The 22,754-nt window shown below is 40.0% G+C and overlaps 2 protein-coding genes across 22 annotated transcripts in view; both read right to left on the bottom strand.

Annotated features, from left to right (window-relative positions):
• Window positions 1-8,021, bottom strand: part of cc2d2a (coiled-coil and C2 domain containing 2A) — a 62,735-nt gene extending 54,714 nt beyond the window's left edge. For 5 of the 20 annotated variants that reach the window (XR_012398920.1, XM_073939658.1, XM_073939659.1 and 2 more), the window contains exons 1-6: window positions 7,966-8,021; window positions 7,606-7,708; window positions 7,415-7,490; window positions 4,568-4,624; window positions 2,972-3,052; window positions 2,244-2,397 (exon numbers count right to left, since the gene is read on the bottom strand). Coding sequence is in view for 17 of the 20 variants with exons in the window: in XM_073939658.1 (XP_073795759.1) it covers window positions 2,244-2,397; window positions 2,972-3,052; window positions 4,568-4,624; window positions 7,415-7,490; window positions 7,606-7,619 (382 nt within the window). In the remaining 3 variants the exon portion in view is untranslated. Of the gene's footprint in view, window positions 1-2,243; window positions 2,398-2,971; window positions 3,053-4,567; window positions 4,708-7,414; window positions 7,491-7,605 lie in introns of all 20 variants that reach the window. The other 15 variants (XM_009296578.4, XM_009296579.4, XM_009296580.4 and 12 more) reach the window with 5 other exon arrangements.
• A 1,069-nt stretch (window positions 8,022-9,090) lies between these two features.
• On the bottom strand, window positions 9,091-21,496 carry c1qtnf7 (C1q and TNF related 7). 2 transcript variants are annotated; one of them, XR_012398925.1, is made up of 4 exons: window positions 21,159-21,381; window positions 15,125-15,364; window positions 11,555-12,366; window positions 9,091-10,125 (listed from the first exon to the last, which is right to left on the bottom strand). XR_012398925.1 is itself a non-coding variant. In XM_687939.8 (3 exons), the coding sequence occupies exons 2-3, from the start codon at window positions 15,354-15,356 to the stop codon at window positions 11,738-11,740; spliced, it is 861 nt and encodes a 286-aa protein (XP_693031.3). In that variant the 5' UTR covers window positions 15,357-15,364; window positions 21,159-21,496; the 3' UTR covers window positions 10,247-11,737. The 2 variants fall into 2 exon arrangements, 1 of the variants encoding a protein (XP_693031.3); XM_687939.8 differs by lacking the exon at window positions 9,091-10,125 and having other exon boundaries at window positions 10,247-12,366; window positions 21,159-21,496.
• Between the last annotated feature and the right edge of the window lie 1,258 nt (window positions 21,497-22,754).

The raw sequence follows: 22,754 nt of genomic DNA, 5'->3' as shown, positions 1-22,754 counted from the left end.
ACAGATGTGTTTTCAGTCTTGATTTGAATGTGCCTAATGTTGGAGCACACCTGATCATTTCTGGAAGCTGATTCCAGCAGTGATGGTCATAGTGGCTGAAAGCTGATTCACTCTGCTTTGACTGAACTCTTAGAACTTCTAGTTTATATGATCCTAATGATCTGAGTGATCTGTTGGGTTTGTATTCAGTCAGCATATCTGTAATGTATTGAGGTCCTAGGCCATTTAGTGATTTATAGATCAGTAATAATACTTTAAAATCTATTCTGAATGTAACTGGCAGCCAGTGTAGAGACCTGAGGACAGGTGTGATGTGCTCTGATTTTCTGGTTCTGGTCAGAATTCTGGCTGCAGCGTTCTGGATGAGCTGCAACTGTCTGACTGTCTTTTTAGGAAGACCAGTGAGGAGTCCATTACAGTAATCCAACCTGCTGCTGATAAAAGCATGAACAAGTTTCTCTAAATCTTCACTAGAAACAAAGCATCTGATTCTTGCTATGTTTTTGAGATGATAGTATGCTGATTTACTGACTGCTTTGACATGACTATTGAAACTCAGATCTGACTCCAGAGTCACACCAAGATTATTGACCTTATTTTTTGTCGTTTGACCTTCAGTGCCAAGGTACGCATTTACCTTGAGAACCTCATCTCTGTTCTCAAACGCAATGACTTCAGTTTTCTCTTTGTTTAACTGAAGAAAGTTTTGGCACATTCAATTGTTAATTTCATCAATGCATTGGCAGAAGGTGTCAATGGGGCTGTAGTCATTAGGCAGTAAGGCTAGGTAGATCTGAGTGTCATCAGCATAGCTGTGGTAGGAGATTTGGTTCTTTCTCATTATTTGGCTCAGAGGGAGCATGCAAAGGTTGAACAGGAGTTCATTTTTTGGAGTGTTCTTCTAATTTATCAATGTATATTTTTGCTGATGACACTCAGATCTACATAGCCTTACTGCCTAATAACTATAGCCCAGGCCCGGATTGGCTAATCGGGAGGACCGAGAGAATTCCCGGTGGGCCGGTCTGTTTTTTGGCCGTGAGGGCCGGTGTCCCTAGCTGCTTGCACTCTCAGCAGTCAGACTTTTTTCATCTATTTGTTTATTTGACCATAGCTTTACTCTTTTTATTCATTATTTTGCTGCAGCGCTGCTTTTTTAATTTATTTTCTCGCAGCCCTGTGAGCAAAATGCAGCCTGCAGGTTAACTAACGTTAATGATGATGATGTAATGTAACTATCGACCCCAAACCGCGGCACCTTAGTAAATATAAGAATTCTAATAATTATTATTAATGAATAATACACCTGCCCAATGAAAATCAGATGATTCACTACATTTATAATTCTGACATAACTTGATCAGAAATCTAAAAAGGGGAAAAAAAGATTGAGCTATCAAAAGAAAGTACTGCTGTGTCTTAAGGGTCACAAGTCATTACTTATTTTTTATTGCCACAGTTATAGCGCCATTGTGGTCCAGGAAAGCACGTTGCGTTTCAACGCTGCGGACCCGTGTTCGAGTCTCACCTGTAAAATTATTTTTTTTTCTTCATTTTTATTGTAAAGACATATTATACTGTTAGGGTTGTTGAACATTTGAATTTTTAAAGCAGCAGTTTTCTTGAAAAAGACGTGATAGTGAAATTAGAAACTGAATTGGAACCAGTCGTGAACTGAGGTGGGCCGGTTTGGCTTGAAACTCCAGGGCTGAAAATGAGTCCCACTCCGGCCCTGCTATAGCCCCACTGTCACCCTCAGCCAAATGCATTGATGAAGTGAACAGTTGAAAGTGCCAAAACTTTCTTTAGCTTTCTCTTTGTTTTACAGCTACAAGGTATTCAGACACCAAAACGGGCAGATTCTGGAGGATATAATAAATAATCTGATGGGTGTTTTGAGCTGAAACTTTACAGACACATTCTAGAGACAGCAAAGGCTTATCTTATATCTTGTAAAAGGGGTAAAATATGTGCCCTTTAAAAAAAATCGATTAAATAGGAAAAAATAAACATTCTTTGTTAAAGTTGTTTACTGTTTCGCTTTCACTAAACACAGTTTTTGAATGCAGTGCCCGTATTTTTGTTTTTACTTGCCAATAGTTTGCTTCACAACTTCACATTGGCCATTCTGGAGCTGGACTTAACAGCGGTCTACTCTGGTTGACTAGGGTTAAGACACCCTGATAGTGAAGTCTGCAATCTGTTGTGGTTCTATTGGTTCTGTTGTGGTTCTATTGTCTGACCTCTTGGCGATAGCTCTGTTGGAGTTCTAGCGTGTTGTCCGTCTGCTCCTCTGGTGTCCGGCACTGCTGTCAGCTCCTCGTCATCAGCAATACACTCCACCGCACTCTCCTTCAGCAGCTGGAGAAATAGAGAACAATCAAACTGATAGGAAGCCTGGAGTGATTTAAGATCAATCTCTGAGTGGTCTGATGTTTTTATTAACATTTTAAAGTACACATGAAATCAAAACTAAACATTTTGATTTTGTTAGCTTCCATTTCTAGTTTCGTGGTGACAATTAATCTGTGCATGTCAGTAAGAATAAACTTGTAATCTTTAATAGAAATCTGCAAATGCTCTTCTTGTTTATTGCCAGTTAAATTCTTAGATTAGGTCTGTCTGAGGCGGTGGGCGGGGCTAACACACTTAAACACGCCCCTCTAGCTGTCAGTTTAGACAACAAACAGAAATGGTGAGCAGGAGGAGTCTGTTAGGTTGTAATAACTCTCCCCAAACTCCCCATAACTCTGTAATAACTCTTCCCCATCATGAAATGCCTACTTTACTACAACCAATCAGCTCGTATTGACTACATTATTAATACGTATTAACTTTTCCTACCCATTAATTAATATATCAACAATAAAAATTAATTATTTATAATAATAATAATAATAATAATATTAATGAAATCATGTTATATTGGCAATCATATACTGTCAGTTGATAAAGTGAGCATAGTGCAAACCTTCTTCTTTTTCTTCATTCTCCTGGCCATCAATGAGTGTCTGAGTGTCTCACCAGGGTCCTCTTTTCCACCAGCCATGTCCTAAAATATCATAGTGAAGAACCTTACGGTATAAATATACATACAAAAACCTCCTTAAATGTTATTTTTATGTATATTTATGTATATATTTTTATATATCTATACTCTGTGACATTTTTGTAGGTTTGTAGTGAAAACGTCATAAAGAATAAGCTCGTATAATCTGATAGTAATGCAATTCAGTAAAATTAAAAGGATAGTTCACCCTAAAATAAAAATTCTGTCATCATTAACTCACCCTTTACTTCTTCCAAACCTGTTTGAGTTTCTTCATTCTGTTGAACACAAAAAGGAGACGTCTACTTTCATAGTTTTTTTTTTAATTCCTACTATGGGCTGCCTTTTTTCCCAGAATTCTTCAGTAAAGAATCTCAAACAGGCTTATAGAGTATATTGTGAGGAAATGTTCATTTTAAAGTGAACTATTCCTTTAAGTTTTAATTTAGCTGTTTCCTTTGTGTTTATGCACAGTTTTTCTTAAAAGTTAAATGCATAAAAATTAGATAATGTTATTTTAGGAGAACAAAAGAAAAAGTCCAAGTGAAAATAATTGAAAAAGCGGGTCATAATTGGTTAATTAGTCTATCAAAATACATCTGCAAAATATTTAAACAAAATCATTTTAAGATATATAAACACAAGTTTGTTTTAGGTCTTCTTAAGATCTCACAATACATTTGCATTTAGCAGATGCTTTTGTCCAAAGTGACTTAGAATTGAGGAGGCATTCAGTGATTCAACAAGAAGAGGCAATACACACAACAAGTGCTGATTATACATATGAACTGTTAGTGCTCAGAGAGTAAGTGCTAAGGAGGAGAGTGAGAAGATGCAGGTGGTCTGTCTAGCCCACTCACCTGTGTGAATCACACCATAACTAGTGTTTGTTCTGCTTTGTTTTTTGTTTAGAGATATGGATTGTGGATTGTGATTGTAGGAATGTGTCTGGTGTAAATGTGCAAAAGCGAGTGTCAAAGTGTCAAACAGCATGTTTTCTACAACTGGTTTGTCAAGCCCTCTTACCTGTGTGAGGTGCCATCATGGGATAGCTTAGTATCCATTGGATGTGCACTTCAGAAGCTCTCCAAAAGAACTAGCTTACCCAGGGATTTTTCACGTACTGTTTTTCCAATACAATGAATTCGGACATACTACTTGGCTCATGTACACTTTTACATACAATATAGTACTAGGGAGGTATGCAATTTCTGATGCAGCCTCTGTAGTGCACATGCAAAGGATACTACGCTGTCCCATGACGCCAGCCGAGATGCAGTACATTCAAATTACATTCATACTACATAGTTCATACTATTCTAGTGGTTGTTACGTGAATTCAAATTTAAATGTAGTACCTACTCGAGTAATAGGGTATTTTGGACGCAGCCACTAAGGCTACTAGCTACATGAAAGGCTCATTCGCTGAAAATCAGGACAGAATCCACACCAAAGCAAAGGCTAGCATGAATGTGTTAGTGCACTGCAGGAAGTAGAAAGGGTGAGCAGAGAACCAACCTCCACCGCAGTGTGTTCATTCTCCTTAGACACGTCCCAGTCTGACGGAACCAAAGCCTACAGCAGATCAGCAGACGTACATACAGCAGTTCATGCAGGTGCTCAGTGCTTTAACCCAAGCACTCGTGTAAAGCTAACGGCTAATACAACAAACATGTTGAGCAGCTTTGAAATACACACATGGATCAAAGTTAAAGGCCCCATGAAATTAAAATAACATTTTTAGATGTTAGTTTCAGCCTTTTTTTTTTTAAGAATGTTTATTAGATAGTGTGCTCCAAAACGATGATAAAATTTGCATTTAAATATAACACTGATATAAACATCCCAAGCTTGCAGTCACTTTTGCCCATATAGATCAACTATGTTTTTGTATGTTAACTCAAACTTCAGTTATTCATTAAATCTTCTGACCAATCAAATGCTCTCTAGTATCTGACATGCCCCGCCCCCTTCAAGACGCTTCTCATTTTGTGTTCGTTTAATGCGCTTGAGCTCAACCACTCACACTAGCAGAGCTGTGACAAAAAGAAAACGCTATTGGCTGTTTTTTAAAGGGGAGGAGCTACTCTATGTCCCGTTCTATTTTCATGTTTAAGTTGAGATTACGTCAAAAATCAAATACAATTATTAAAGCACTTCATGGGACCTTTACAAGAGGGGAAATGCACGTTTTAAAGATTACACTATGTCCATTTAAAGGAACAGTTCACCCGAAAATGAACATTTCCTCTTCCTTTACACACAGTCAAGACATTACAAACTTTTATGAGTTTCTTTCTTCTGTTGTACACAAAAGAAGATATTCAAAAGAATGATGGGGGAATAGCAGCCAATGACATCCATAGTAGAAATAAAACATATACAATAGAGGTTAATGGCTGTTGATTCTTCAGTATATCAACAGAAGAAACTTATACAGGTTTCAAACAAGTAAAGGAAGAGAAAATGTCATTTTTTTGTGTTAACTGTACCTTCAAAATAGTTTTTTTTATTTACTTTTTCTACTGAAACAATGACATTAGTACATTTTAACTATGACATACAGAAGACAGCACTAGTCATTGAGAGTAACAACAATTTACACTGCATGAAATCTTGTCAGGCATGTTCAGAAAATGACTCACTTTATGGCATATTAAATAACTATATAAGAATACAGTTCGACCCCAAACTTAAACCTTTAACTATACTTTGCCACTATCCTTTAGAACCACTAAGTTAGGTTCAACCCATTTGTCTGGTTTATTATAGTTTAAAAGTGTTTACTTCAACTTTACAACTTGACACCTAAACGTTATTGTCAATAACTGTGCATTATAGACTCACCGGACACTTTATTAGGTACACCTGTCCAACTGCTCGTTAATGCAAATTTCTAATTAGCCAATCACAAGGCAGCAACTCAATGCATTTAGGCACGTAGACATGGTCAAGACGATCTGCTGCAGTTCAAAGTGAGCATCAGAATGAGGAAGAAAGGGGATTAAAGTGACTGAACGAGGCATGGTTTTGGTGCCAGATGGTCTGATCTGAGTATTTCAGAAACTGCTCATATACTGGGATTTTCACGCACAACCATCTCTAGGGTTTACAGAAAACGGTCCGACAAAGAGGAAATATCCAGTGAGCGGCAGTTCTGTGGGCGCAAATGCCTTGTTGATGCCAGAGGTCAGAGGAGAATGGCCAGACTGGTTCCAGCTGATAGAAAGGCAGCAGTAACTCAAATAAGCACTCATTACAACCGAGCTCTGCAGAAGAGCATCTCTGAACACACAAAATGTCCAACCTTGAGGCGGATGGGCTACAGCAGCAGAAGACCACACCGGGTGCCGCTCCTGTCAGCTAAGAACAGGAAACTGAGGCTACAATTCACACAGACTCACCAAACTGGACAATAGAAGATTGGAGAAACGTTGCCTGCTCTGATGAGTCTCCATTTCTGCTGACACATTTGGATGCATAGAGATAAAGTTGGTTTTATATTCTCACATTCATTAATTAAACAGTCTCTATATTGTTTACCATGTTTCTTTGAATATTCAATCGGAAGTAGCATGCAAGTATACTTCTAAACAACATTAACACTATCTAATTCACTGTGAACAATGTTGTACTTTGAAAGTCATTGGCTGCCAATATGATTTCCCTATTCAGAATTTGCAAAGAATACTTTTTTGAAATTATATTATTAAGGAGAATGTCTGAATATAAAACCATCTTTACCTCTATTTTGGATGGTCCGGTCAGAATTTGGCATCAACAACATGAAAGCATGGATCCATCCTGCCTTGTATCAACAGTTCAGGCTGGTAGTGGTGGTGTAATGGTGTGGAGGAGATTTTCTTGGCACACTTTGGGCCCATTAGTACCAATTGAGCATCATGTCAACGCCACAGCCGACCTGAGTATAGTTGCTGAACATGTCCATCCCTTTATGAGCACAGTGTCTCCATCTTCTGGATAACACACCATGTCATAAAGCGTGAATCATCTCAGACTGGTGTCTTGAACATGACAATGAGTTCACTTTACTCAAATGGCCTCCACAGTCACCAGAACTCAATCCAATAGAGCACCTTTGGGATGTGGTGGAACGGCAGATTGGCATCATGGATGTGCAGCCGACAAATCTGCAGCAACTGCGTGATGCTATCATGTCAACATGGAGCAAAATCTCTGAGGAATATTTGCAGTGCCACGAATATTTGTTGAATCTCTGCCACGAAGGATTAAAGCAGTTCTGAAGGCAACAGGGGTCCAACCCGATACTAGTAAGGTGTACCTAATGAAGTGGCCGGTGAGTGTAAGTATATTTAACATAGAAATACCGCACTCTGTTGTTACCTGTTTATCATCCCTGACTTTTCCTAAAGACTCCTGCAGTTCTCTCCTCTTCTTCTTTATTTTCTCTCGTACATCACTGAGGACAACAGGACAACTTAAACTTAGAAACAGCCGTAAAACAGAATTGCTCTAAGCTTATACTCAAGTTAACGTATAGTAAAAAATAAAAACAGATTAATGTTAACAGTTACCCTGGCGATGACATTGTGCTCTAACGTTATGCATTAAACGTTACTGACGTCAGAAATCTTCCCAATACATCTCAGATCTTCAGTGTGGACCTCACAGCAGCTCCTGGATGACACGGTTCGTTAATAAAACATTCATAATGGAGGGATAAACTGCATAGCATTAGTTGAGTAAAGTTAAAGTTAGCAACAGCCTTTTATAAAGTAACGTTAGCCGAAATCTCTTATTAACAGCAGACTGTAGTCGCTCGAGGCAGGAAATAAACATTATTCTGCTCAAAAGACAAAAGAGAAACTTTCCAGATTATAGAATTATTCCACTGAAATAGTTAGTAAATGTAATAAATCTGTATTTAGCTTTACCGTCGTGCGCCGTCTCGCTGCCTGGTAACGGGTGTAAATAATCTACAACCGAACATACGGTTTGCGTCCGGATCATCCCTTTCACGTCAGCGTTTGTTCTCATTGGCCCACAGGCCCGTCAATCACCCAAATCTGGATACGTCACGCGGCAGCTCGAGCTCAATCCTGCATGAATATAAAAAAATATTAATATTAATTGTTCATTTTGTGGGCAGCACCCTGAGTCCCTGGTTCACTTATTTTGGCAATGCAATTACTCTAGGTTGCTTTGGAAAGACTTCTTACTTTTTATAATTGAGAATGTTGATGAGGAATTTTCCTTGCTGTGGGAGAATGTTTTGTTTGGTTTTGTTGATTATGGAACGGGGGCTTTACATAAAAAGAAAACATATTTTCTTAATCTTCTTGTCTTGTTAACAAAATTTTATATCCATAAATGTAAATTTTCAAACCAAAAACCTTTTTTTAATATTTTGCTTACTGAAATGCAGTATTACTTTGAAACAGTGTCTAACTCTTTCTCAAAAAAGGCTTTAAAAATAACTGAAATTTGTAAATTATATAATATTTTTCTTTAACGTGTAATGTATTTACCCCTCCTGTTTTTTTTTTTTTGTTTGTTTGTTTATTTTTTTGTTATCTGTAGTTATTTCTTTTTCCAAAAATGTTGTTCTTTTTGTCTCTTCAATTTCTTGTTAACATCCTGTGATTGTATATTCTCATTTTCGTATATTAAAAAAAAAAAAAAAAAAAAAAAAAAAGCATGAGACGCGGGCAAATTCTCCATAGAATTTATCCTGCTAAACATGTTTTGGAAAGAATGAAGCTTAATCTTTCATATATGTGTGCATTTTGTGTTCAAGAAAAAGAAACAATTTTGCATCTTTTTTTATCCATAAAAAATTACAAAGATAGAATATACTTAAAATACTGTGTCATACTCTTTTACTCACATAGCCTACTAAAACCCTCATAAGAACTATAAAACATGAAGTCATTGGTTGTTACAAACAAATTGGACAAAAAAACATTTGCTGTATTTTTAGAAACACTGAGCAGAAAAACAACGGAGATCTGCAGTAAAGCTGTTGAGTTTTTATTTATTTATCTTATTTTTATTTTTTTCTAAAGATTGCAAAATGACCTGATGTGGTGAGTATATATTTCCATGTTCTGTGATGTGTGTTATTTGATCCTCTTCAGATGGTTTTAATCATAATTCAGAAAAGGGTGTTTTCTGCCTTCTGAGCTTTGGCTTTCATGTATTTTTTCTCAACTCCAAAAACACTCCATTATACTCTTATTCATGTGAAGAAAACGCAGAAAAACACTACATTGATGTGCTGTAAAATACAGTAAAAACTGTACATTAAGGTATTTAAATATTTCTTGACAAAATCATCTTTCCATAAAGATAGGGAAAAGAGCTTTCAAATCAACCATGCAACACATGTCAGATTTTTCTTCATAATAATCTTTTACGAGCACTTTTTGACAAATCTTTTGTTCCGCTTCGGGTCTCAGAACAGTCCAGATGGCTTTTCTCTGACCACAGAACAACTCTCCCATGACAAACTGAGTTCACAATACAAGAAGTGACTCATCGACACAATAAAACCAATAGAGTCTCTGTTCAAATCTCATTATATAAGATTTTATAAGAATTATATATAACTATATGATTAAAAAAACTGTTGTATTTACAGTATATTTACATTATTTTGTAGTATTTTTATTCTATTCAGACTAAAAAACTGCATCAAGGTGCAAACATAGTCTTTAAATCACTATGAATGAGTGAAAACCATTTCCCAGTACTGGTTTGCAGCTGTAAGGGCATCCACTGCATTAGAGTAGTTGGTGGTTCATTCCGCTGTGGTGACCCCTGATAAATCAGGGACTAAGCTGATGGAAAATGAATGACTGAATGAGCAAAAAACAACTGCAGATATTCTGACTCTGATTGGCTGTTGTCTTTTTCATTGACTCCAGCCATTAGTGTTTGTAATTTATGTGTAGCTTAATGTAATTTGTCATACACCTCTGCGATATATATATATTGCATATACTTTTATCGTGATAACAACAATCTTGCAATACACTGTGCAGTTCTATACGCTTATTTTTACGCGGCCGCCATTTTAAAGAACCAAAGCGAGGCTGCGGTGGGAAGAAACCCGAAAGTATAGGACGAGCACTGTAAACATTGCAGTAACATGCCGTGTACTACAAACCTCCGGCTGTTCAAAAGATTTCAGAAATGTTGTAAACCACTTAAATATTATTTAGTAAGTTTAATTTAAACAATTAAAAGCATATTAGGCATAAAACAACATGACAATCTCTTTAAGAGTAATATGCTCAAGTGTCCTCCTTGACTTCAGCTCATGTAAACACCGTGGGGACACTTTCCTGCTTTAGTCTATGTAACCAGGTGAGTGATTAAACACCGCAGTCCTCTGCAGCACACTCTCGTGTTGTCTGTAATAGTGTTGTCCCGGTACTGAAGTTTTAAATCCGTCCATTTCCGCTAACATTGAAGGACCGTTGAGCGCGGATGACTCGACTGATCTTCACGGCTGCTTTGCGTTCCGTGTCTCTGTGTTGGCACTCAGTTTACCGCTCTTCACCCGGTGCAAACACAGATAGAGGGAGACTGGAGCACGAAGCAGGCGTGAAGATGTCGAGTCATCAAGCAGATCGCTTGGCTCATCTGTGCTCGGTAAACAGTGGAGGAAAAACTGATGACCTTCTCGGCCAATCACAATCATTTCTGTTGAGCACGTGAACACAATGGCAAATCAGCGCTGTTTTAAGAAAGCCATCAACAGTGCCTTAAATGTTAGCGGGAAAGTGACGGTTTTTCTTTTAATTTAGTGAAAGATTCAGTTCATTACCTCCAGTTTGATAAATCCCTGCTGAAAAATCCAGCTTAAACTAGCCTAGGTTTTAGCTAGTCAGCCAGGATGGGTTTAGAGGGGTTTTGGCCACTTCCAGGCTGGTTTCCAGCCATTTCCAGCCTGGTTTTAGCTGGTCAGGTTGGGAGATGACCAGCTAAAACCACCTTGACCAGCCTAGCTAGGCTGGGAGCCCAGCCAAAACCAGCTATGTCCAAACCTAAAACAGGATGGTCAAGCTGGTTTTAGATGGTTTTAGCTGGTCAATTTCCAGCCTGACCAGCTAAGACCGGGCTGGAAATGGCTGGAAACCAGCCTGAAAGTAGCCAAAACCCCTCTAAAACCAGCCTGGCCGACCAGCTAAAACCAGCCAACCAGCCTAGGCTGTTTTAAGCTGGATTTTTCAGCAGGGATGGCATCTAAAACGTGTGTTTGGGAAAGAAAACATTAGCTAACTAGTGCCATTACCCTTAATTTAGCTGAAAATGAGCTCTGAAATCCCTTTTTATTTTCACCATTCATTCAGAACGGACCTTCGGGTCAATCAAACAGTGGTGAAATGATCAATTTGTGTCACTTTCTCTTTGCTGATAAGATATACAGCCAGGAAAACAACGTTTCTAAGTAACTCCCAACGATTCTTCCAGGTTTCTTCCCACCGCAGCCTCGATTTCGCTTTTGATAATGGCGGCCGTGTGAAATTGGTCAATAGAGAATGCAAGGTTCTTGAGACATCTACAGTTGTTTTACAAGTTACAATGCCGCTGCTTGTAAATAATGTCTTATGTTTTGTTGGTGATGTATAAAACATCCTAATCCATGGTCAGGCATGGACTGGTCACAGGTGGCACCATTTACTGATATTAGTGTATCCGCTATCTGTAGTCTTCTGCCAATGTATCCATATAGTTTGTATCTGCATAAATTAAAAATCCAGAGAAGAGACTGTCAGCCCAACCGGGATCAGCAAACAAGCCATTCTGGTCCTTGTAGAAGATCTCCAGCCACACCTCGTCCTCCGGGTTTAGAAACATCACTGTTGAGCCAGACGCCACGTCATGGTTCCCGGTGTTGGCATCAAACGTCTTTATCCGGTACTCTCCGTTCTGGACCAGCCCAATGGCCAGGTGCTTGTCAGCCAGAGTGATGTCATAAGAAAAGTAGTATATTCCTGGATAGGCACAGATGAATTTCCCTGTCTCAGGGTTGTAATGGCCACCCTCATTAAAGAGGATTTTGTTGAACTTTATAGGTGCTTTCTCAGTGGGGTAGCTGCTAGTGATCCCTACTGAGAAAGCGGATTTGGGGACCAAACTTCCACATTTGCAGATGCCGGGTTCTCCTGGAGGGCCACGTTGGCCTTTGTCCCCCTTGTGTCCGAGATGCCCTAAAGGACCAGGAGGCCCTAAATCTCCTGGATCACCCTCAGGCCCTCGCTTTCCAATGAAACCACGCTCTCCACGCTCTCCGATTCTTCCCGTCGGGCCAACTCTTCCTCTGATCCCTGCAACATATAAGCAGCTCTCTTGAAGATGTTGACTTTGAGCCTAAATGTTTTCAAACAGCATAATTCTTGCACTGGCCTAGGCTGAAACTCCTGCCATTAGTAATACAAATAATGCTCAATATGTCACAATATTTGGGGTCAGGAATGTTACAATGCAGCGATCTTTGCATGTCTTCAACATCATAAACAAATTCTATCAGTTCATTTTCAACAAGTTTTTCACCCATGTGTGATTCATCACACTGTGATTACCTGTCATTATGTATCTGAGAATTACCAAAGCAAATATCCAATTAATGAGGGGTGTCAAACGTACGCCCCATGGCCCGCGAGATGATTCTGTGAGCTGCAATTTTTCAATAAAAATATACTGCTGTTCCAATTGTGTCCACTGGATGGCGCAATAGCAAACTGTCATCCGCCACAGCCATATCACCTTGCAGCCCAAGACCAGTCACTTACTAAAGCTAGGCAGGGCTGAGCCTGGTCAGTAGCCAGGATGGGAGACCACATGGGAAAACTAGGTTGCTGTTGGAAGTGGTGTTAGTGAGGCCAGCAGGGGGCGCTCAACCTGTGGTCAGTGTGAGACCTAATGCCCCAGTTTAAGTGAAGTGGACACTATGTCAGTGGGCGCCGTCTTTCGGATGAGACGTTAAACCGAGGTCATGACTCTCTGTGGTCATCAAAAATCCCATGGCACTTCTGGTAAAGAGTAAGGGTGTAACCCCGGTTTCCTGGCCAAAGTCCCTTAATCAGCCCTTATGATCATGGCCTCCCAATCATCCCCATCCACAGAATTGGCTCTATCACTGTCTCTCCATTCCCCCAATAGCTAGTGTGAGGTGAGCGCACTGGCGCCGTTGTCCTGTGGCTGCCATCACATCATCCAAGTGGATGCTGCACACTGGTGGTGGTGTGGAGAGACCCCCCTCATGATTGTGAAGTGCTTTGGTTGTATGGCCAGACACAATAAATATGCTATATGAATACGCATCACATTACATCCAATCCACAAGCCTGAATCAGCGTCAGTTTGACAGCCATCTCGGAGAGAAAGACCTCATATACCCTGTCATACCGCACCAGTCCGGCCCACTTGAGAATAGATTTTACTCCATGTGGCCCCTGAGCTAAAATGAGTTTGACACCCCTGATCTAAACAGTGGTTCTCAACCATGTTACTGGAGCCCTAGCTGCATACAGCATAGTGTGAGCCTTAAAGTCCGCATGAACCAGAAGCCGTGACCGTTATTGTAACGCAGTTCCTAGAGAAATGGAATATTAAATGAGAAAGCAGTGGGTGTGGTTTGTTTTCCTACTGTGAGCTGATTGGATGTAGAAAAAAGTTGGCATTTTATTCAGAAAGATGGGGAAAATGGTTTGGGGAGAGTTATTACAACCTAACAGACTCCTCCACCTCACTATTCTATTGTCAAAACTGACAGCTGGATGGGGCGTGATTAAGTATTTTACCCCAGGCCAATACCTCAGACAGACCTAATCTGAGAATTTTTTTTTCAAAGAATTATTTTTGGCCTTTATTAGATAGGACAGTATTGAGACAGGAAGCAAAGTGGGAGAGAGAGAGGGGGTAGGGAAATGTCCTCGAGCCAGGATTTGAACTCATGACACCCTGACGTGCTCCTGCATATGTTGACGCGCGCTAACCACTAGGCTATTGTGCTGTAATCTGAGAATTTAACTGAAAACAAACAGAAATTGTTCAGATTTCACTTGAAGATTTACAAGGGCAAATATTTTTTTCTTAGGGTGTTTTCACACCTGCCTTATTTAGTTCGATTGAGTCGCACTAGAGTTCGTTTCCCCTTTTGCTATGGTTCGTTTGGGCAGGTGTGAATGCAGCAATCGTACTCGAGTGCGCACCAAAAGCGGACCAAATAAGCGTACCGAGACCTGCTTGAAGAGGTGGTCTCGGTACGCTTTCAAACGAACCCTGGAGCGGTTCGTTTGTGGTGAGAATATGATCCGTATTAAAACAGGTCCAACCGCAAAAAGTACTGCGCGTTTTGGACTAATTCAGCTGCCGTAGGCCGATGCCCTGTGCATTATGGGATATGGAGGAAAAATATTTGTTGACAGCGCTTTACCAACAGAGAGAGAGAGAGAGAGAGAGAGAGGGGAAAACATTACCTGATGGATCGTTGGTAATATTTCCGCAAGATGAGCATGTCGCAGTTTAGCTAAATTAATTCACGTCTCCTCCTGAAGTGACGAGCGATGCATTAAACACTGTTTTCCAGCCGCGGCCGCGCTTCATTTTCGTAATGTATAGTTTGTCTAAGGCAGGGATACAATCAGCCAGCGCAGTCGTCCCTCCAGAGTAAAAGGTTTTGTTTACCTGCGGGAGTTCACTGGCATTTTCCCGCACGTGAATTCTGACCAATCAATAAGCAGTTTAGGAAATATGTTCAACAACATCTGGCCAATGAGAGATGAGGATTTTGTCAGATGACTGCATTTTAGTTCGTTTCAACTGGTTCGGACCAAAGCCAGCAGTGTGGAGTGAAAACAACCAAAGACGGCAGAAGATGCAACAATGTATCATTTATTACCCTTGGTCCGAACCAAATGAAGCGAACTACAGATGTGAAAGCACCCTTAGTGACATTGTTTACCACAGAACTAGCAATGTGAGCTAACAAAATCATGGTTAGTTTTGACTTCATGTGTACTTTAAAGCTAAAGTCTGCACAAAGATGCAGGGAAAAAACATTATACTGAATAGCTCCTCTACCTGGATCTCCTTTCACTCCCTTTTCCCCTTTCCGTCCATCCCTTCCATCTCTTCCCGGGATTCCGATATGGCCATCCTCCCCGCAAGCTCCAGGGGGGCCGGGCTTTCCTGGTGCCCCTGGCAAACCTGGGATGCTGCAGATCAACTGAGGATGGGCTCCTTTGGACCTGATCTCCAGCACCTGACCCATAATGCACTGAGAGAGACAGATCACACCCACAACTGTCCACATTGTCAGACCTAAGCAGAGAAAGTAGATAACAGCACATTGGACAGGAAAAAAAAACATGTTCTGTGTGAATGACCCCTAAAGCTGCTCTACTAGATTGAGTTCTGATGACTGAAGGATATTTGAGTTAGTGAACTCACTGCCATGGCCAAAAACAGCTGCAGATGATTGAGCTTTGTGATGAGGGGTCAAATTTTGTTAAAGGTAGGCATCAAAAATAAGTAGTCATACAGGGATTGACCTGATCAACAGCAATGTTTAAACAAACCCTGCTGAAAAATCCAGCTTAAACCAGCCTGGGCTGGTTGGCTGGTTTTAGCTGGTCGACCAGGCTGGTTTTAGAGGGGTTTTGGCCACTTCCAGGCTGGTTTCCAGCCATTTCCAGCCTGATCTTAGCTGGTCAGGCTGGACAATGACCAGCCAAATCCAGCTAAAACCAGCTTGACCAGCCTGGTTTAAGCTGGATATAGCTGGTTTTGGCTGGACTCCCAGCTTGGCTAGGCTGGTTAAGCTGGTTTTAGCTGGTCATTGACCAGCCTGACCAGCTAAGACCAGGCTGGAAATGGCTGGAAACCAGCCTGGAAGTGGCCAAAACCCCTCTAAAACCAGCCTGATCGACCAGCTAAAGTCAGCCAACCAGCTTAGGCTGGTTTAAGATTGATTTTTCAGCAGGGAAGCCTAAAAAGGAAGAAGGGAAAAGCTGTATGCGAAACAAGACTGCACAGCCTCCCAGCACATGTTTTCAATGGGAAAATGAACAATCTGTTATCATTACACATTTCAATTCATCCCTGCCAAGTATTCCAATAAGATCACACAATCCTGTCCTAACAGATTCAGATGTGCACAGGCATGTGATTACCCAAACCATGCGTTCATGTATACACACAAACTCTTGCAGGGCTGTGTTGTGATAGAACAGCTCAGATGTCTGGCATGCAGCAGTAATGTTAGACCTTTCTGAATGATGACATGGTAAAGGTCCAGTTCATTCCAGAGCTACAACATCACGGGGCTGCAGGAACTGTGGCAGTGAGCAACATGAGAATACAACAAGGTTGAATCCTGATTGTGGGATCAAATTATTCGCTTAGTCCCTTTATTAATCTGGGGTCACCACAGCTGAATGAACCGCTAACTTATCCAGCATATGTTTTACGCAGTGGATGCTCTTCCAGCTGCAACCCATCTCTTGGAAACATCCATACACACTCAGTCAAATTCATACACTACGGACAATTTAGCCTACCCAATTCACCTGTACCGCATGTCTTTGGACTGTCGGGGAAACCGGAGCACCCGGAGGAAACCCACGCAAACATGGGAAGAACATGCAAACTCCACACTGAAACGGCGACTGACGCAGCCGAGGCTTAAACCAGCGACATTCTTGCTGTGAGGCGACAGCACTACCTACTGCGCTACCACGTCACCACCCCTGATTTATATTCATCTAAATGTTGTTAATGCCCTTTGGAGCAAGTGTTTACAAGTTTCGAGTCCCATGGAGGAGCTCCATATGGATACTTTTGTTTTGTGTTTACCTTATGATTAAAGTTGTTGAACGTCCGCCAGTTCCTGCCTTCGAATGAGCATGATTGAGCTACTTGTACTGTAAGCAGGGCCGGCGCGTCCATAGAGGCGACCTAGGCGGCCGCCTAGGGCGGCAGTATAGAGAGGGCGGCGTCTGCGATACCTTCCTTACCACCTGCGTCCCCAGTTATGTCCGCGACACCTCCCTCACCACCCGCGTCCTCAGACTATCAGCTGTCAGTGTCGCTAACAACAAGGCTTATAATCTCTACATGTAGCCCTTTACTAGTGATGGGTCGTTCTTGAACAATTCATTCATTTTGAACGGATCTTCAATATGACTCGAACACTACGAGTCCTCTCAGCGATTAGTTCATCCGCATGTGCGCACATTTGTGAAGGTGGTATCGTTCATTTCAGGTCTTCTTAGTCGTTCATTGCGGAAAGACAGAAGCCAACCATATGCATTTAGAGCCGGAAAAAGAATTGATCCGTTCATCTCTCGAGTCATCTATCGTGTCTGAGTCATTCTGTCACGTGATGAATGAACGATTCAAGAACCAGAAGAGTCAAAAGGTGAACTAATTATCATGGCTCCTATCGACTCAGACTGTGACATTGGTTAAGATTAAATGTGACTGTCAGTGTAACGTGAACGAACCAGTGACATTTGAAGACATGAAGAGGTGAGCTGAGCAGAGAGACAACAATACCATCATTGACAAAAGAGCAGGTAAACGTTGAATTATTATTCTCTCCTCCTTATAGTATTGTATTTATGACATATTTCTCGTGTGATCAACCTTTTGGGCTTGTTGTAGATGTGTTTGGAAGCAATTCGTAACATTTTAATAATATTTTGGCAAATTGAACCAAATGAACGAAATCACTCGAAAAGGATTCGTTCATCTCGATGAACGAGACTCAAAGATCCGAGTCAGTAAAATGATCCGAACTTCCCATCACCACCCTTTAAGGCTCTATATGACTTGTGGCCTTTTAAAAAGTGATTTAATAAGTGAAGTTTATTCATAAACTAATTTCGAGAGGATCACGTGCTTATGATTGACACGGCTGGCCCCGAGTCAAGCTAATGTACAAACCACCAATCAGACTATTCCTAACAAAGTATAAATAACCAAACACCTTACCTTTAGTCATCTTCGTCTTAAAGAATCCCCCCTTCCACCCCTTCTCCTCCTCTTTTGTCTACAGGGCAGCACGGCGGCCCAGTGGCTAGCACTGCAGCCTCACAGCAAAATGCCTCCGGTTCGGGCACCTACCCAAACGGTCAGCATTTTCGTGTGGAGTTCATGTTCTCCCCGTGCTTGCGTGGGTTTTCCCCGGGTCCTCCGGTTTCCTCCATACTCCCAAAAACATGACACCTAAGTAAATTGACTAAACCAAATTAGCACCAAATTCGATTCAATTCTGTCAGCAACGCATCACCTTAGCAACCCTCACGCAGCAGGAGGGGGGGGGGGGGGTAGTTTCCTCGAGATCTACCAGAGCTCAAACTCCCCTCTCGCCCTGCAACGGGAGGGAGCCTCGGGCTTGAGGCTCTCATGAGCTTGGGGCTCTCTCCCGGGACAGCATGCCAAACTAGCTTATTACCAATCATCAGCGTGTGAACTCTTGAAATAGCATTTTATCTAGCAATGAATCTCATAACACTTAGTAAAGTTGCAAAGCTTTTCATTTTTGGGTGGCCTATTGTGAATCAGGAAATTATTTCATTAAATAAGTTTGGAAATGTGTAAAAGGCATCTGGTAATGCAAAGAAGAGCAAATGAGCACATGTGGTGTTGGACTGCATCCATGGTTCGCTCATCTTTAGCACTTTTATATGGAGGCTGGATTCCTTGCTGAGGGAAATGTTACTTGTTGCTTGTTGTGGTTACACTTGAGCTGTATTGCTCATGTGGGAGATACAGAGAGAAGGCTCTAGTAGTAAAAATCATCTCTCCGTGTTCTGAAAAGAGTTACAGAAATCGGTCCTCATATCTGATGAGTCAAGCACAGCTGTGACTGCAGAAAATACATTTACACGCTCATATATCCGGTGTAGGTTGGAGAATGCAATACAACATCTGTGATGTTCAGAAGTGTGAAATTAGAGTACCAAACATCCTCCCTGGAGAGACAAACACTGTTACTGTGACAACAGACTGAACACAAGAGTTGATGTCTGTTAAGGGAACAGCTCATTCGGAAAAAGCCGGTGTTCTGTTGATTTGCCCTACCCTTAAGATTTTGACCAAGCGAAGATATGTGCTGCGGAGAGGTGTGATATACGTTGATGTACACACAGGAGGTTGTTATCACAGAATAAAGCCTGACATTAAACAGAGCACTGTTGTATAAGACTGAATAGTGTTCTCCTGCTTAATACATGGCTAAGAATTAGCCACAAAACATAAGAATTAGCCACAAAACATAAGAATTAGACACAAAGCATTGTTCTGGGATGTTATAGTTCATACGTTTTTATAATTAATTGCAAAGCTGACAGAAACTAAGGGCCTACTCACACTATGCTATCTGAAACGTGCCAAGGCCTGCTCCCGGATCGTTGATGATCTGAATCGGGCTCAAGCACGGTTCACTTGGCCGGCCCTGGCACGGTTGGAAGAGGTGGGCCAGAGCGCGGTTCACTTGGGCTTTGGCGCGGTACGCTTGTGTGTGAGTGCAAAACATGCCTAAGCCCGAAACTGAAAGCGAGACGTGACTTTTAAGGGGCTGTTTCATATGGATTCATTAATCATTCTTACTGTTCAGTGAACGCAAACTGCCGTAGCTTATTAAAGATGCAAACCCCTCACTGCACGACAGTTGCACCTTCAGCAAACCTCCTAATTGTTGCAGCATGAGGGCTTTCTGATTGTTCATGAGAGTCAAAAGTGGCTGAAATTACAGGAGTTTTCCCAGAGAAATAACAAAACGGGAGGGTGGCGGGAGCGGGGTCTGAAATACGGGAGACTTCCAGGAAAAACGGGAGTGTTGGCAGGTATGGAGGGCAGTCACGCATTCGCTCTGGGCTAGGAAAATTAAATAATACATATATTTTTCATATCACAGCCTCTCGCAGTTAACTAGCAACATTTGAAATTGCGATTTCGATTAATCGCACAGCCCTAGTGATTAATCCTAGAGGACACTGGTATTATTTACTTGCTTGGGGCAAACCATTATGCACTTTATCACAGATTGACACTTACAGGCAGCACACTGTAATAAAAAGGAATAGTTATCAGCATTAGTTAATTGATTACATTAAGAATTGCAAAGTTTTCCAACATGTTTTCTTGACATTTAATTAAAATTTTGACCTAATGTATATATATATATATATCTGGCACACAAATCTGAACACTTGATGACAACAGGTTCATTTTTTTATGATTCACAGTCAACTTTTTTTCATCACATTTAGAATTCAGGAAATACTGCAACACCCAGAAAATACATGTGTTTTCACAATTATTTGTGCAGTAAATTCAGTTGTATTAATCAGGCTAATTTGGTAAGAGCATATCATAAAAACCTACACACACACACACACACACAAACACACACACACAGACACACACATATAAATAAAGCTGAACAGACTGTAAAGATATAAGTTAAAATTTAAATCTAAAGACACAAATTGAAAAAAAATGCAATAAAAAAGACTAAATATTGTATTTTGAATGTTTATTTCTTACAATATAGTTTAAAAACAAATCAATTACACTGGAAAAAAAATATTCAAAGATGATTCCTTGGATTTACTAATTTTTTTATGTTAAGTGGTTGTAAACAATTTATTTGAGCTGAATTTAAACAAACAAATTAAGTTGAACATTATTAAATTTAATTTGTTTGTTTAAATTCAACACAAATAAAAAGTTTGCAACATTTCTGCATGCAACACTTTTTACACAGTTGACAGGGGTCCTGCTATAGCGGGTTTTATAGGAAGGTTGCTCTTATTTCATTCAGCAATAGTCTGCAATTCTCCCAGCAGACCTGAATCTTGTGTAATAAAAGAGAAAAAAAAAGACCTTAAAAGGGTTTGGAAGAACATGAAGTTGATTATGAAAACTATTTTAGAAATCAACACATAAAAACACAAGAGCAAATGAACTCATTTTGGTTTGCCCTTACCAGAAAGCAAATCGATATGAATCAAAATACATTTTTTAAAGGATTTATAGTGCACATCTCACAGTCACTTAAAATAGATGAAACGTTTTGCTTTTCTTTTTGACAAGATTTGTAGCTTACCAGTTTTTTGTTGCAGGTTTTTTTTCGCCGTCTTTGTTTATTGTTTTAGTGCTTCTCTTAGTTTGAACCGTGTCTTATTTTCTGGCCTTCAGAAATCTTCTTTTCTTTCTTCCTTTCTGTACATCCATTAATGTGGTGAATGTTTGCATCTCTTCTTCTCTCTGGTCTTCAGTTCTCCTCATGTTTGTGAATATGTCTGAATGACGACATCTCTGCAAGATCTGACTGAGAGAGTTACTCCACCCACTGCTGACACACTCCTCTCCATACACACATATTTCACACAGCAATCACAGATCACACAAGGAAACAATCACAAACATGGCTGAGAACATCTGAATTAAAAATATCTACTTTTTTCATTTACCACAAATTAAAGATTTATTTTTTCTTAGGTTTTGTATTACTACATCAAGTTTACACACATGGGTCAAAAATGAGTCATGTGAGAAAACTTAAAATAATGTCATTTCTAAAGTCATCTGTCTGTCTGTCTGTCTGTCTACAAAAACTGTAATGAACATAAGTATTTTTGTGAGTTTAAAACAAGATTATTTATGAAAACCTGCAATTGTAAACAAAAAAAAAAAAATGCATTTCAAGATTCTGCAATAAATAAATAAATAAATGCTCAGCCATGATTGAAACAACATATGAATGTAGGTCATTTTAGACCCATGGTGTGCATTACAGTTTTTCTCAGTCGCTTTGGTGCATTTCTCAAACACTAATTAATTAACAGTTAATGCATTTCCCACATGCTCAAAATGGATAGTTCATTCCTCAAAAGCAAGTATTGATGTCAATGAAAGTGTCAGTATCATCAAAATGAAAAGTCTTGACATCATTGTTTATGAGCAAGGTAGTCAAATGGCTTTGTCATGTTTTCACTCAGACAGTTTACTCTGTACAATTTTTTTCAATGCAAAAAAAGTCTGATTTTGGTGACACGTCCTGAAAATGCTCAAGACAGCACTAGATACTATTTGCACAGTCATTTTAAAATTACAGTAAAGTCAGACATCACTGAATTTAGTGAAGCATTTGAGTACAAGACACTGAATATGTATGTTTCACATTTTTACTGCATTTGCTCTTTACAATCCTAATTTATTCACAGTGACACAAATGATTTTTATTCAAAGAGTTAAAAAGAAAAAAACAATACAAGACTGTGTGCTGATGAAAAACAAGTTTATCAAAGAATTCCTGGAATACTAAGTGATGAAGTTCAAATTTTGCAAAGATATAGAAAATATAAAGTTTAGACCCATGTTGTGCATCAGAGGGTTAAGGACTGATATTTTATTCCATCGCATTTCTTAAGCAAAGATGCTGATACCGAATTGTACACTATATTGCCATTACATATTGGCACTGACCACCTTCTTAATCAATTTCCTGTTTCCAGGACATGGCAAATAACTGAAAAAGCATCAATCAGAGGACGCGTTTTTTTGAAGTCACCATATGGGCTTCTTACGAAGTATTTTACAGTATTTTAAAAATACAAGACACTGAATTATTTTGATACAAAACATGAACCCATTTTTATAGACCCCATCAAATACAAACGACAAAATACTATTTTGTATT

This window comes from Danio rerio, chromosome 23 (assembly GCF_049306965.1).
Source record: "Danio rerio strain Tuebingen ecotype United States chromosome 23, GRCz12tu, whole genome shotgun sequence".
In the NCBI taxonomy this organism is placed as follows: Eukaryota; Metazoa; Chordata; class Actinopteri; order Cypriniformes; family Danionidae; genus Danio; species Danio rerio.
The sequence above is the reverse complement of the archived record's forward strand: the minus strand, read 5'-3'. Positions and strand labels throughout refer to the sequence as shown.

Bases quoted from the DNA above. Each gene is read 5' to 3' on its own strand.
- c1qtnf7 (XM_687939.8), bottom strand. From the start codon at position 15,356: ATGTGGACAGTTGTGGGTGTGATCTGTCTCTCTCAGTGCATTATGGGT. The intron at 12,367-15,124 runs GTAGAGGAGCTA...TATATGTTGCAG, and splicing joins GGGAGTGAAAGGAGATCCAG to GGATCAGAGGAAGAGTTGGC.